General features: G+C 35.9%; 1 protein-coding gene across 3 annotated transcripts in view; it reads right to left on the bottom strand.

The window, feature by feature from the left end:
* LOC311619170 (sulfotransferase 6B1-like) overlaps positions 1 to 16,671 on the bottom strand; it is a 39,291-nt gene that overhangs the window by 14,282 nt on the left and 8,338 nt on the right. The window contains exons 1-3 of one of the 3 annotated variants that reach the window (XM_084877260.1): positions 6,052 to 6,127; positions 5,621 to 5,654; positions 355 to 429 (exon numbers count right to left, since the gene is read on the bottom strand). In XM_084877260.1, coding sequence (XP_084733386.1) covers positions 355 to 429; positions 5,621 to 5,630 — 85 coding nt within the window. In that variant the 5' untranslated portion in view covers positions 5,631 to 5,654; positions 6,052 to 6,127. Of the gene's footprint in view, positions 1 to 354; positions 623 to 5,620; positions 5,655 to 6,051; positions 6,128 to 16,671 lie in introns of those variants that run through there. The other 2 variants (XM_084877259.1, XM_084877258.1) reach the window with 2 other exon arrangements.

The raw sequence follows: 16,671 nt of genomic DNA, 5'->3' as shown, positions 1-16,671 counted from the left end.
AGCAAACATTGTCACCATGCCTGGTACCAAGTAGAAAGGTAATTTTATAACATCATAGATATCATGCTTATTATATAGGTCAACATTTATATGTCTTCATCTTCATGAATAAAATAGAAACAAGAGTGTAGTGATGCTCTATTTTCTCCAGTTGAATTTTTTCGAAGCATTTTTTTTTTTTTTTTTTTTTTTTTGCCTCTCTATTGTCAAACTTTTTCATTAGACTATGCATTTAGGACATTTTAATTTCTTATGGAAAATTCTAAAAAAGCAAATGTTTCATAAAAACCATTATTGTATTTATAATTATTATTGTATTCCTACATTTACAAAATATATTAAAATAGACTTTACCAGATTTTGGGTAGGACACCAGAAACACATCATCTTCTCTTGCGTGGAAAGAATCCAGGGAATTCAGAAGTTCTTCTGAAGACAAAGTAGAAAAGAGGGTCTCCTTGAATTTATGAAGCACTCCTGGCTGGTTCCGGGAGGACATCTTTCATCAAATCAAGCACAAGTTACTCGCTAAACACTAACTCTACACAAGGCACAGAGCAAGTATGGGCCTTGATTATCCTAGCTCAGTAGCAATGTAACCTTAGAATTACTGAGCTGCTATTCCAACTGGAGAACCATATATATACCTTTTGCAATTTTCACAGGTGTAACTTTTAAACCATAACCGAAACAGTTTATGGTTTACTGTGAAAATGATGTTATCTGAATTTCACTGATAACATAGATGACCAAATATTTCCTCCATTTGTCTCTAAGAGTAATTTACATGCACAGTTTTTTAACCTACTAAAATGTAGTCATTTAGGGGAATGACCTTAATTAAATCTCTTGGCCTAAATAAGGAAAGACTTTTAGTGGCTATCATAGATTATATCACTGTGGAAATGATTGGGAAAATTGAACTTCTTGTTAATATTAACACTAGAGGAAGTAGCTAGCACTGCATTTCGGGAATAGAATGAGAAGACAGATAAATTCTTCTAGGAATTGGCAGACAAATCTGTGACTAACATAAACCTTACAGGAACAAAAGACAACCTGAGAATCAGGAAACTCATGCCAGAAAAGAGACATATACAGCTATGATGCACACAGGAAGTTTTTGATGGATTAAAAAACTAGTCTGAGTCATTCTTAGTTTTTGTCACTAATATGATCTGGATTCAATTAGATATGGCAATGAAGTACCCATTTTCTTCGGTGAACCACAGTTCAGTCTTTTTTTCTTCTTTTTTCTGTCTAGCCATTAAAAAAAAAAAAAATATATATATATATATATATATATATATATATATATATATATATACACACACACATATTTACCAACAAAGAAATGATCAGCATCTTAATTGAGCACGAAAAAAGTAGAGGTCTACCATATAAGTAATAACTGAAGAAGAAAGACATACCTACTAGTGGCAGAAATGAAATTTAGAATGATTACATATTGTGGACAAAAAAAGAGGTTTCATGGGAAGTAACCTCACAGGATGATCTGATCAGAAATCCCTGACTAGGCAAGTCATGGTAGGCAGTCATGCCCCAGACATATACTGTTTTAGTAAAAGATTTATCTTTGTCTTAAGCAAACCCTGCCCATTGTTTTTGTGCATCTATATGAACACACCTTTGAAATAAGCATAATCACCCCACAAGAGCACATAATAAGTATTCTGTTACTTCCTTCCACCTAGGTGTGAACATCCCTACTTTAACTCCTTAATGTCAAATGCATAAAAGAAACTGCTATTCTCAGAAACATTTGTCTCGGTCTGCTGAGGTCTTCCTTCCAGGTGTATCCTTTGTTTGACTCAAATAAATATTTATAAAAAGACTCTACAGGCTTGGACATTTCTTATGCTGACAGCATAGAAAATTCCAAAGAATCTAAAAATAATTAGAATGGCTCTAGCTGGTTTTGCTCAGTGGATAGAGCATTGGCCTGTGAACTGAAGGGTCCTGGGTTCAATTCCCGTTAAGGGCACGTACCTCAGTTGCAGGCTCCCAGCTCTGGTCTGAGGCATGCTGGAGACAACCAATCAATGTGTCTCTCTCACATCAGTGTTTCTCTCTCTTTCCCTCTCCCTTCCACTCTCTCTAAAAATCAATGGAAAAAATCCTCAGATGAGGATTAAAAAAATAAAAATAATTAGAATGAATGTGTAAATTGAGTTTGGTTGCTGAATTATGAGGTTTATACATGAGAATAAAATGTATTTCTGTATTTTAGAAACATTTAAGTCCAAATAAGTGAGTGGTTGTTTTTGTTTGTTTGTTTGTATGGTTGGTTTGGGTTTTGTTTTATTTTCTTATTTGTTTCTTTTTTCCCAACATAATGCTCTTTAAAAAATGGTATAGGTTTTCTGTGAATATTATTGGTGCTCCCTCTATGAGACAAAAGCCACATCCATAAATAGCTTCAGGATAGGACATAGTCTCCTTTGGAAGAAGATCAGGGAGCTTTAAGATGATGCTTTGAGATTCTTAGAAACTTTTCATCTAGCACAGTGGTCAGCAACTCATTAGCCAACAGAGCCAAATATCAACAGTACAATGATTAAAATTTCTTTTGAGAGCCACATTTTTTAACTTCTTCTAATGCCACTTCTTCAAAATAGACTCACTCAGGCTGTGGTATTTGTGGAAGAGCTACACTCAAGGGGCCAAAGAGCTGCATGTGGCTCATGAGCTGCAGTTTGCCGACCACAGGTCTAGCAGATAAGATCTGACAGACATGCCTTAGTATTCTTAAAAGCCTATTGCCTGCCTATGAGGTCTTATGAGGCCCAAACATATTATAATCTTTCTGATATGTCAATAAAGGATCTTATGGCCACACCCTCGACTTCATCTTTACCCTGACACCATGTTTTGCTGGAAGTGCCATGCATATGATCTTTGTTCTGGGGCCATTTCTTATTTTGAGAACCTTTTGCTAGCTAGAAAAAACTGTCTTGGACCCTATTTCCACCAAATTCTAATACAAAACTCAACAGTTCCTTCTTTATCAAACTCTTTCTTCTTCTCTTTTTGTTTATGGGCACTAGGAGAGGTCAGTTCTCATTTTCAACATTCTGCCTGAAAATCTCCTTAGCAAAGCCACGTTTGTTTAGTACTCTTCCCATTTTCCATACTTACTCAAGGGCTGGTGTTGCTAATTGCTCTCCCATACATAACTCACACCCCTTTTCATCCGGCCTCCAATAATCACCTTCTCAATGACCATTAAGAGTTTGAAAAGTTCTCCCATGGTCTGTGTGACTCATTTTATTAGGCACCAGAAGGTTTCCAGTTAGATTTCATGTTATGGCATATACCAAGAGGTTTAATTACTGGTAAGGGTGAGTACGGAAGACAGCCAATCGATGTTTCTCTCTCACATCAATGTATTTCTCTCTCTCTCTCTCTCTCTCTCTCTCTCTCTCTCTCTCTCTCTCTCTCTCTCTCTCTTATAATCAATAAAAACATATTTTAAAAATTAGTATAAAAACAAAAGAGTTTGCAAAGTTTCCTCCTGGCCTGTCAAGCTTCTCCTCACATCCAGTCTCAAAGTCATTCTTACCTGTGTCAACATAAAAATGTCCAAACCTGTATTTTATGAGCTTACTGGATGCAAACTGATGACCCATGATGAATAGCAGGATCTCAAATGCTCTAGAGTACATGTGTCAAACACAAGGCCCGCGGGCCAAATCCAGCCCGCCAGGCCTTGCAATGTGGCCCGCACCGCGCTGTCATCACTGCACTCCGCTGTCAGTTTATGACATTGTCAGTTTATGACTGTTCAGTAAACCATTCGGCCCGCGATTTAGGCTGGATTTTAGATTTTGGCCCCTTCTCTGATTGAGTTCGACACCCCTACTCTAGAGAATAACAGTATTGCAGCTTCTTTTATGCATTTGAAATTAAGAAGAGAACTAGGAAGATAACATAGAGGTAGGAAAAGGTATTACAGGACAATTAAGATTATATATTATCTTGAGATTGGTTAGGATGTGTCAAAGGTGTGTTCACCTGGATGCACAGACACAATGGACAGGGCTTCCTTAAGACAAAGATGAATCTTTACTAATGAAATTATATGCCTAAAGCATGACTGCCCACCCATGACCTGCCCAATTAAGAATTTATGATCAGATCACCTTGTAATTTCCATAGAATCCCTCTCCCCTTTTTTTTTTGCTAAAACATTTTAGGGTTTTGTTACAAAAACACCTTATATACAGTACCAATTTCTTTTTCACTATCTATTTTCTGAATAACACACCACTCCTAAAATTAGTGTTTTAATAATGTATGCTATCTCCTGGTTTTATAATGTTATTGGGCTCAGCTGTTCTCATTTGAAGCCCAGTTAAGGCACCTTTCAAAAAGCTGGGCTTGAACAGAGTAGGAAGTCAAATATATAGGACTGTGACAAAAGAATGCTTGGAATGTGGCATCAGGATGTGGGGTGTAAAGAAAAATATCCCAACATGATGTGCAGCATTTTTTATAAAAATAATAAACTCAAGGAAAGAAGGTATTTTTTCCATGTAGTCTTTCTTTCTTTCTTTCTTTCTTTCTTTCTTTCTTTCTTTCTTTCTTTCTTTCTTTCTTTCTTTCTTAATATATTTTATTGATTTTTTACAGAGAGGAAGGGAGAGAGACAGAGAGCTAGAAACGTCAATGAGAGAGAAACATCGACCAGCAGCCCGCAACCAATGTACATGCCCTTGACTGGAATCGAACCCGGGACCCTTCAGTCCGCAGACCGATGCTCTACCGCTGAGCCAAACCGGTTTCGGCTCTTTTTTTTCTTTATGGTAACTTTAAGTGCCTGGATAAAACAGATTCCAGAACAGGAAATGTGAAAAAATAAGAATGAAAATCAGCATGGGGAAAAAAAAATCAGATAAGAAGGTAATATCAGGAAAGGTTCATAGGTAATGCCAACAATAAAGTCATAAAGAGTGCAGTGTCAGTGTGTCAACTTAAGAAATGTCTAAACTTGTAGGGAATTTTTGTTAATAGTTTATTTGAGCTAAAACTGACGTCAATTATTGGGAAGCAAGATTTCAAATGCTTCCAGGACCACAATTTGCAATTTTTCCTTTGTTTCATGTACTTGGAATTAGGAGGGAATTTTTAAAAAAAAGTTACATGAAAGTGAGCTAAAGCAAGGCAGGGATGAGGGATTGGATTACAGAATATTTAACAAAATGAGGTGCTCTCCTGAGGGTGGTTTGCATTTCAGGAGGGTTACTTCTGGCATTTCAAAGGCATTGTAACTCAGATACACCAGAACAAAGGGCAGGGCTTGCTTCACACTTTTCCCTAAAATGTTATGTGCCTGGTGCATGGCTACCCCACACCCTGCCCAGTTAGAAATTTATGCTCAGATCATTCTTTGAGGTTACTTTCAGTAGAAACCTCCCCCCCCCTTTTTTTTATCCACAGTAGATATAAGTGAACATGTAGCAATGTTGTGATACTAATATGTTCATATATTTATTTTCCTTTTAGAACACTTTTTTTTTTTTTTTTTTAAATGAAGGAATAGTGGCTCCAAGGCCAGAACTAGAAAATACTCTTTTAACATACTTTATTGAACACTTACCATGGGCCATTCTTCTGGCTACAGGAAATAGACTCTGAATAAGACAGACAGGGACATGATTTCATGGTTCAGGGAGATAGATAATTTTTTTAAAAAATCAACAAGAAAATATCTAGTAATGATACATAAAATAGCAAAAGCAAACCCATGGTGATGCAAAATAGAACAGGGCGGCTACTTTAGTTTGAATGGTCAGGGAAGGTTTCATTGGTCCTCACTGAGAGCAAAAGCGTGTATTATAGAAGCAAGTGGAAAGAATATCACCTCAGGCCAAAAATACAGATATTAAAGAATTTGCTAAGAGAGCTCTGATTCTGTTAAATTGTTCTCACCAGGAGAGCAAATTCTCAGCTGAACACAAATATGTATATATATAGCCATGATTAAAATGCAGTGTTAGTGAGTGAAAATTTGTTTTTTAATTTGTTTACCTCATTGTTTTATTTTTCTCTCATGGAGTGTTTCCTCGCCTTTGCTATATATTGAGTGAGGTTTTTGGCAAAGAAGAAGTAATGGGGAGCTGGCTTACATCCTAATTTGAAACAACTAAAAAACAAAACAATAAAAAATTAGAGTGTCTCCCCAAAATGTATACACATACTTTGAATTATTACAAAGGCAGTGTTTACTAAAATACGTTTCATTTTCAAAATTGAACTATCAGTTGTTAAAGTGCGTATGTATTTTTGATCAGCTGTTAAAGTGTGTATGTATTTTTGGGGACACCCTGTATATATGAAGATATAAAGACAATGTTATTCAAGACATTGGACATTGGGCAATGATAGTTTATCCTAAAGACACTACCACATATTTTTTATTAAATGACTAAATCTAAACAGCTAAAATTAAAAAGACCATCCATACTCAGTTTTAGTGAGAATGTAAAGGAATTAGAACTCTCATAACCACAGGAGGGAAAATAAAAAAGGAATAATGTTAAGGATAGCTTAAATGTTAAACATATCCCTGCTACATGATCCAGCCATCCCACTCTTCGGTGTGAGAAATGAAAACAATAATTCACACAAAGGCTGGTACAGAAAAGCTCATAGCAAGTTGAGCTGTGATAAAAGAAACCAAAAAAAAAAAAAAAAAAAAGTCCACCATCCAGACCATCCAGTAAATAGATAAATAGTTTATGGAATATGATAGAATAATGTTCACACACACACACACACACACACACACACACACACACACACACACAAAGGAATGAACAATTGATACATTCAACTACATGGATGAATCTCAAAATAGTTTAGCTGGTTAAAAAAAAAAGCCAGAAAACAAGAATACGTAGTGTGTGATTTTATTTATAGGAAGTTCTAAAGAGTGTAAACTTGTCTGTAATGACAGAAGAGTGGTTTCCTAGGGCTGGGAAGGAGGCGGGGAGAAGCAGGAAAGAGAATTACGAAGTGGTACCAGGAATCTCTTGGGTGTGATGATATGCTCACTATACTGACAGTGGTGATGACGTCACAGGTGTGTACAAATGATGACTGTGCACTTTAAATCCAGGCAGTTTATTGCATTCCAATGACACCTCAATGAAGCTGTTAAAATTAGTGAGGAAAAATTTTCAATTCCAAAACCTGGCCATTGGGGATCTATGTAACACTTTTGGCTATTTAATGTGTGTGTGTGTGTGTGTGTGTGTGTGTGTGTGTGTGTGTTCAATATAAGGTGGGTCTTGGATATTGTTACTGAAATTATCTAATGAATTACTTATCTTTGTAAGTTGTTAGATTTTTTTTTTAGTTATAAAATTGTTTAGTAGTCTTCATAATGCAAAACTATTGGGAATAGCATGTAATTATTTTGGCGTCTTTCTTGCAGAAGTATTTTATTTTTGTTTGTCCTCTCAGTGGCTAAATATGGACTATTTTCTCCACCCTCCGTATCTGCCACTTCCATCTTCTGCCTCATGCCCTTCTGTGTGCCATTTCTACCAACCAAAAAAAAGTACCATGTCAAAAGGCAGACTCAACCAAAACATTACAGACTTTTAATATCAGGACTTTATTTCTTCATTTAGCTCTTGATTCAGAGATATACCTTAGGCAAATGAGATTCGGTTTTGGAAACTATTTTATACCCGGACTGTGAGTGTTTCTCTCTGGTACTGAAAATTAATTGCTTTTCTTCTTTTGAATCTCACACACATATTGATTCATGGCTATGGAAAAGCACAGCTATGAATATGAAGTAGTGTTGGGACTGAGTTGGGAGAGAGTATTAGATGTTTCAATCAAGCAGATCCTGCTTTATTGCATCGCTCAGTTTGTACACCTTGCTCACGCCCACTGTGAAGGATTGCTAAAAGCAGCACTGACACCTAATGAAGTTGGTGCTAACAAAAGAATCAAAGCTGTCAAGTTTCATTGTTTTCTCATGAGCTTTGAAAAAGGAAAAAGCTAAGATGGTATGGGAAGTTTTTACTAAAATGGAGAGGAAATTCTTTGGAAGATACAGAATCCTTGTCACATTACGTTTATGAAAAGTTATTTGATACTAAGGTTAAAACTCATAAAAATGAGACTCCTATACATAGTACAAGTCTGCCTTTTTTTATTCTCATTTTAAATTCTGCCATTTTTTAAGGGCTTAGTAGACTGTCATAGTAAGAACAATAAGAAAAATTAGAATGGAGAGTATATTTTATTTAAAATTAGAGGAATTCAGTTTTATTTATAATCTATGTATGTAAAGGCCATCTAGGTTGTGCATACAAATAGGATCATATTAAAACTAATACATCTGCCAAGCCAGCATGGCTCAGTGGTTCATAACGACCTATGAACCAGGAGTTATAGTTCGATTCCCAGTCAGAGAAGGCAGCAATCAATGGTTCTCTCTCATCATTGATAATTGATGTTTCTATCTCTCTCTCCCTCTTCTTCCTTCTCTGAAATCAATAAAAATATATTTTTTAAAAAACCAAAAAACTAATACATCTAATTGTCTTTTTATAGTCTACCCTATATATACCAGCATATGGTATCCTCTTCTTTCTAGGCACAAATGTGCACATACCATATGATTCCATTTATACGAAGTGCTAGATTACACAAACCTAGCCTATAGTGTTAGAAAGCATTTCAGTGGTTTCCTGGGCCAGGATTTGGAAGAATTTACAGAAAAGGGGAATAGGAGATGTTTTAGAATGATATAAATAGACTGTCTTATCTGGTTTGTCAAAACTCATCACACTGTGCACTTAAAATGAATTCATGTTATTGTTTTTGAGTTCTACTTCAATAAGGTAATTAAAAGAACACAATATTAAGATGCAATTTTTCACCTATCGCATTGGCAGCAAATCAAAAACCTTGACAACACACTCTGTTGGTGAGGCTGAGGTACTCATATAGATTGGGGAATAAAAAGGTGGTTCTCTTTCTAAGAAGGGGAATCTTATGCCTCCTGATGTAATGTTATCATAATATACAGAATTCCTGCCAAAAATGCATTAACTGAATCTAATCATGTGGAGATATAAGATAAAATCAAATTTAGAGACTTCCAATTGACCTCAACTCTTTAAAAAATTTCAATGTTAAAGATCAAGATAGATGAGAAATCGTTCCAGAATGAAAGAGACTAAAGAGATGTGACAATTAAATGCAATCTGTGATTCTAGATTGGAGAATCTAGGACAGGACTAAAAAAAAAAAAGTTAGAAAGAATATTAATGGCACTTTGTAAATTTATATAATTGTCTAACCACTATGCTATACACATGAAACTAATGTAAAATAATATAGAATATCAACTCTAATAGAAAAATAAAAAATAATATTAATGGGGTAATTGATAGAATTTGAATATGAGCTTATATTAGATAATATTATGTCAACATTAAATATCTGAAATTATTATTATACTATGGCTATGCAGGAAAATATCTTTGTTAGGAAATATGCATTGAAGCATTTGGGAGTAAAGGATTATGGTGCTATAACTTTCAAATAAATGTTTCATCAATAATTATTAGAGAAATAAACCAAATATTGCAAAATATCCATTATGTATGGCTCTGAGTAAAGGTAATTCAAGAGTGCAATTTTTATAACTTTTAAGTTTGATGATTCTTTTAAACTAATAACTTTAAATAAATAAACAATAATCTTCACATTGCTGTTTCTCTATTAAGAAGGAAAGTAAAAATGAGAACGAGAATTTTTTTTGCCTTGGGATCCTGGAACTGAGTAGAGTCCTTGGACTATTGGGAAAGACTGAAATGTCCCAAAGACTGTACCTGTGAGTGGGCTAGGGGCTCAGAAAGACCAGGATATAGCCTGGGCAGAAAGTGGGCAAAAATCTATATTTGTGATGGTAAAGGAAAGAGGTCAGGATTTCTGTAGCCCTGTTTCTTTTCCTGCTTTGCCAAGTTGCCTCCCTAATTCAGAGGGGTATGAACATTCTATTGTTATTTTGGCATCATTGGAAAATACACACGCAGTAATTTTAGTGAGGGTGTTGATAGCCACAGTGATTTCCTGGGCAGAAAAACGTGTCGCAGAATTTACCGTGGGACTGGGGTGGGCAACTTCTTTAGTCCAGAAGGCCAGCGGCAAGACTAAGACTACACATAAGAGTCATTGCCAGATCATGATGGTCTGGAACATCCCAAGAAAAAAGACAAAGAAAGAAGGGAACTCTGTGAAAAAAAGGGAAGAAGGGAGAGAGGAAGATGAGAGAAAAGCCAGCAGTGCTGTGGTGTGGAATAAGCATATGTCCTGGCTACCCTCCAGGGCACTTGTAAGAGGTGGCTGCTTCTGCTCTTACCCCTCCTATAAACCCCAGTCAGGAGGATCCCCTGAAAGATAGGGCCTGGCCACTTCATTAGGGAAATGTTCAATTTCCCCCCCCAAATCAAAGAAAGTTTGCACTGATCTCAGAAAAGAGTCACTACTCTGGAATTTTTAGAATTCTTTGTTCTAGTTTCCCAACACTTGTTTTATGCCTCCCTTTATTTTAATCTTTATACCTGATTTATCTCCTGTACCAGGTCATAAATCTTTTATAGGCTGAGAACAGCTCATAATAATTTTTATATTCCTCACAAAGAACAGTATAAGCTTACAAATTTACGCTCAATAAATATTTGTCGAGAAAATGACATTTAAAAAGGAAAAAGCAGGTGATCAATATTTTCACTTGACATGTTGTGTTTTAGAGCCCCCTAGTGAGCAAAAACAGCTATCTGAAAGAGCCTGGATAAACAAGAACTAACAGTTCTCTGAATCACTCCTTTTATTCAAGATCCTTTTCTTTTATCACCTCCCAGATTTCCTCTTCAGGGGGGAAAGATCAGTTTTAGAATCTTAGAACTCATTAACTCTTCACGACTGACTTGTGTGTAAGCCTCCTTCCAAAAAGCCTTTCCTTTCACCCCAGTGATGGATTATAAAGTGTGTCATTGACTGTAAGACACACCTTTTCACATTTTAACATTCCTGAAGTTAAACTGCATCTTTTAGTCAAACTGCATTGGACTTCTACTAAAAAATATATATACTAGAAGCCCGATGCATGAAAAGTGCAAGCGTAGGCTTCCCTCTGGCACTCAGGACCCAGGCTTGCTTCCCTCCACCCAGGCTTTGTCAGGAAGGATGTCCGGTCTAATTAGCATATTGCTCTTTTATTATTATAGATTATTTTCTTGATTTCAGAGAGGAAGAATCAATGATGACAGAGAATCATTGATTGGCTGCCTCCTGCATTCCCCACACTGGTGATCGAGCCTGCAACCCGCCTGACCAAGAATTGAACCATGACCTCTTGGTTCATAGGTCAGTGCTCAACCGCTGAGCCATGCTGGCTGGACCATCAAACTTCACTTTACAATTGATGCCCCTTACTATCATACTCAGTTCTGCAGTAATCATGACAGTTGTCATTGCCTACATGTGTGCAAACTCAGTTGTAACACTTCTCAATCTCTAATCTAGCATCAGTTGAGTTATGGGCATTGTTTATACCATTTCTATAAACTTTACGTGCCATCTGAGGTATCCTATATAATAAAGAGCTAATATGCTAATTTGACTGGAAGGGGGAATGACCTTCCAGAATAACCAGTGGGAGGAGGGTGGGGCCATGGGGCCATGAGGCAGCAGGGGCTGTGAGGGCCTATACTTGCATGAATTTCATGCATCGGGCCTCTAGTCTTAATAGAAACATATCTACATATGTAGATATACATGTGTGTACATATACATATAGAGAGAGCTATACTTTGGCATTAAGACATAAAACTATTGTCTATGCAAAACGGCAAGAAATTGTGGGATATAAATTAGTTAGTATAAACTGATTCTTTTTGGGGGAGAATTCAAGATTGTGCTGCGAAACAACTAAGATACATATAAATTGATAGAGCTGTATTATATTCTATTACTGAGATTCCTGCAAAAAGATTACTTATCAGGTGTCAAGCAATGTAACCAGAGGGAGGAAAATTTGCATCTGCCCTTCTGAATAGATAAAAGAAACTTCAGAGCAATGACAAACTGATGTAATCTATTCATGCATTGTGCAAGACTGCCAATAAGATGTTAATTTGTCAGCACCTTCCTGACAATTTAGAATAGAAGCTGTTTACTTGCAATGATACATGATTCATTTGAGAAAAAAATAGAAACAGTAATGATGGTAAGTGGAAAATTCTGGTGAAACTCTAAGGCAAAAACATCCTCAAAATTATCTTGACAATGTTAAAGGTGTTAAAGTGATCATGATAGTGAGTGCAAATGATAAAAATCAGCATGTCACTATGATAACTTGCATAATTACTGATGACAGGACAATTATCTCCATATATTTAATGTTAAGCCTAAATATGAAACCTAAGAATGAGATCTCCAAAAATGCCATTGGGTAGCCTGGAAGTTTGAGATTAGGGGGCCGGCATAGTTGAGTTTATAAGAAATGCATTTCAAAAATAAAATTTTAAAAATTGAAAAAAGATATATCATGAAAATAATAAGAAGAAATCTCATGGATTTCTTTTTTATTAATGTCAGACAAAGTAGATTTTTCTAAAGGGGAATTTTATGTATTTGTCTTAATATTTATTTATATTACAATATTTACATTCTCATAAATGTTAATAAAATGGTCAATTCGTGAAGAAAATATGTCATAAGTGTGTATTTCAAGCAATCAAGTGTTGATGTGGTCAATTAGGACAATGAGCCAAATTTAAGGTAACAATCAAGCCTTATTCACTTATTGTGATATTGCAAGCAAGAAGCAAAATCAGGCACCACTAAAAAACAAAATAGACAAAGAACATTGAAACAGACTCATAGATACAGACTGATGGGTGCTAGAGCACAGGGGGTTGGGTAAGAAAGTGAAGGGATTTAAAAGTACAAATTGATAGTTACAAAATAGTAACGAAGGCCCTAGCCATGTAGGTTGGACCATCATACTCATATGGCAAGGTTGCAGGATCCATCTCCGGTCAGGGCACAAACAAGAAGCAACCAATGACTGAATAAATAAGTGAAATAATAAATCGATGTTTCTCTCTCTCTCTCTCTCTCTCTCTCTCTCTCTCTCTCTCTCTTTCTCTCTCTCAAATCAATAAACACACACACACACACACGTCACAAAGATGTGAAGTACAGGTTAGGGAATATAGTCATTAATATTGTAATAACTGTGCACAGTGCCAGGTAGGGAACACTTTGTAAAGTATAGGATTGTCTAACCACACTGCTGAACACCTGAAACAAATACAGAATAATATTGAATGTAAACTGTAATTTAAAAATAAAATTTGAAGAAACAGGGATGTGTTTTTTCTCATGGAATGGCACTGGGTGAGAGCCAGGTAGATGCAGAGTAGATGAGTAGATGGGGAAATCTTCTCCCTGCCCAGGAGGCCTAAAAAAAAAAAGGATCCTGCATCTGTATGGATGCGTGGATCAGGAGGAAGGTGAGAGGGAAGGGCTGGGAGTGAAAGGTACTAAGTCGGAGTAAAGTGCCTTAGCTGAGACCTCTGATACTTCAAATGAAAGTGTTGGGCTAGGAATGTAGGCATGCATATGAGAATGGCTGAACCAGGTGGTCCTGAGTCCTCGATTGCAATTCACTCCAGAAAACCAACGCATTGGCTGTGTACAAATCCTTCCCCATGAGGCCTGCCAGTCAAATTGCCTGTGGATGGGCATGAAGGACCACACATAGTTATTTGGCATAAAGTCAGACGTCTTGGTGTATGTAATTTATAACAGAATTGCAAAGTACATAAATCTAAAGTTTATAGAATTAAAGGAGAGATGGAAATATAATACTAGGAGACTTTTTTTTCTGGAATTGATAGAAGAATAGATAAAATGTTAGTGAGGATATACATGTTCAATACCCTGCTGCCGACAACTGTAGAATGTACATCCTTTTGAAGTACTCATCGAAGCTGGGCCATGAAACTAGTTTCAATAAATTAAAAAAATTAAAATGATAGTATATTTTCTGATCATGACAGAATTATATTAGAAAGAGATAAAAATCCCAGCTGGATTGAGTGTGACCTATGAACCAAGAGGTCATGGTTCAATTCCAGGTCAGGGCACATGCCTGGGTTACAGGCTTGATCCCCAAAGGGTGGCACACAGGAGGCAGCCAATCAATGATTCTCTCTCATCATTGATGATTCTGTCTCTCCCTCTCTGTTCCTCTTTGAAATCAATTAGAAAATATTTTTAAAAAATAAAAATAAAAAGATGAGAATCTAAAGATGAGAATCTAAATCTAAAAAGATGAGAATTTTTAAAAAAGAAAGATAAAAAGATGAGAATCACCTTTGTACACAGGGTGTCCCCCAAAATGTATATACACTTTGAATAATTATAAAGGCAGAATTTAAGACACATTTCATTTTCAAAATGTATCAGAATCTACATACATTGTCTGAATACTTCCTGGGGAGACACTCTATATTTGAAAATTAACAAACTTCTAGAAAGATGGGTTAAAAAAGAATCACAAGGTAATTTAAAAATATTTTGAATTAAACAACAACAAAAGCACAAATATCCTAATTTGTGGAAGTCTCTTCTACTTTCATCCCTTGGTCCCCAGAGATATCATAATGAGAGAAATTGGTCACTGTCTGAAACATATACCACATTTTGTAAGAATGTACCGCAACCTCCTAAATGAGACCCTGCCAACTTCCTGTGAGGCAGCTGCGTTTAGATCAGCATCTCTCACTTTTTTCCCCTCCTAGGAAGCCCTCACTAAATAGGTCTTCCATCTCAATTTCCCTTGGCCAGATCCTAAAAGTGCCTGTGACCACTTCATCACTACTGAACACAAGGAGAGTATGACACAGGGGACGATAGAGTGAAAGAGACACAGTCATTAACCAGTTGTGGTTAAAATCTCATTTAAATTTTACCAAAAAAACATGTGATCCTTTGAATATGTTTCTAGGCTTCCAAAGGCCTGTTCAAATACAGAGCCCCTAGCTTCAAAACTGCTTATTCAATGAATTAAATAACTGAGTGAATGAGAACATGAGTGAAGGAGTATCTATGGTATTTGAATTTCCTAGTTGGTGGACTTGAGAAGATCTGACCAAGCCTGCGAGATTATTTAGTCATTTTATAGAATCACGCTTCCTCTATTAATGATGTCCAGGGAATGAAGAAACCACAAATTTAGTTCCTTTTGGTGTCATTTATTCCTTCAAATTGGAGTTTTAAAAACCCAAATCTCTATTGTACACAAGCTGTTCACTCTGTCAATTCTGAATTTAAAATTGCCAAATTAAAGAACACCACTTAGGAAGTTATCTTAACCTGAATCTGATTAAGCCACTAAGCCTAACTGCTAACTTACCATATTAAAAATGTTTTATTCAACTTATTCTTTCTTAAATTTCACCCATTTGTGTACCTTTTTTCTCGCTATTCCCCTATCCTTGCCCGAAATGAAACTTTTAAATCTTAGATATCATTATAATGTCTAAGATGTTTCCCCTCCTAAAACCATTGTTTTTCTTGTGGAGACAATATCACTCCCATTGAAAATGAATGCTTTACAGGATATGATAAAAAACAAGACTTGTTAATTCCATAAGCATAGGTCCTTTCTATAAAATGTGTTCCTTGGTCAAAAGTATGTTGCATGTAATAATATGATCACAACATGGTAAAGAAGTCATTCTGTAACTTCATAGATGGTGATACTGGCAGAAGAGTTGAGGACGAGAAAGGCAAATCCAGAATAAATGCATTTCAGCGAGAAATTGCTATATGCTCTATGATAACCACTCTTGATCTCTCAACGCATCAAACATTCCACCACTTTCTCGATGGACTTCTATACACAGTGGCAGATATGGAGGTCAAACAATAACCTCTTGGTTCATAGGTCATCATTCAACCACTGAGCTGAGCCGGCTGAGCAAGACCAATAAGCCGTTTGTAATATAGCTTTTGGTTGCATTGTTTATTATGAAAAAGTTCCCATATATTGAGGTTTTTAAAATTCATGTCTGGAAACTAACTCTTGAGAAGGAAAGAAATAGCTTTCATTCTATATGAAAGAAATAACAAAGGACTTGTTTCCTCATATTTTCAAAATCTCCAAAACAAGATAATATATCTTAGAATTACAAATGTTAAATGTAATTAGATATAGCCTCTACTTCATCCTTGGACTCCTGATCAAGATTCAACTCAATCAGCCTGTATGTTTAGTTCTTCATTTCATCAAGAATCTGTGTATCCAAAATAATCAGTTTTCAAGTAAAAATATAGTCTGTGACTTATAATTACCATCCTTTAAGGTTTAGGAATTCTTGAGTAATTAATGCCTTTGGATTCTTAATATCTGTTTTTGAATGCTTAAATCGAAACAAAGCAGAACATCAGGACTCAGCAATATTTAGATTTTTTTTTAACTTAATGATAGTTGTTAAAAACAAGTTAAATATGTTTCCCTTATATGGTCTGAGAATAGATTAGGATATCTACATTTATACTAGAGCTGTGTTTCCCCTCCCAAATGATTCAGATTTAACATAATGA

The sequence above is a fragment of the Pipistrellus hanaki genome, assembly GCF_964339955.1.
Source record: "Pipistrellus hanaki genome assembly, chromosome: 3".
Taxonomy (NCBI): domain Eukaryota; kingdom Metazoa; phylum Chordata; class Mammalia; order Chiroptera; family Vespertilionidae; genus Pipistrellus; species Pipistrellus hanaki.
This window is presented reverse-complemented; position numbering and strand designations above follow the sequence as displayed.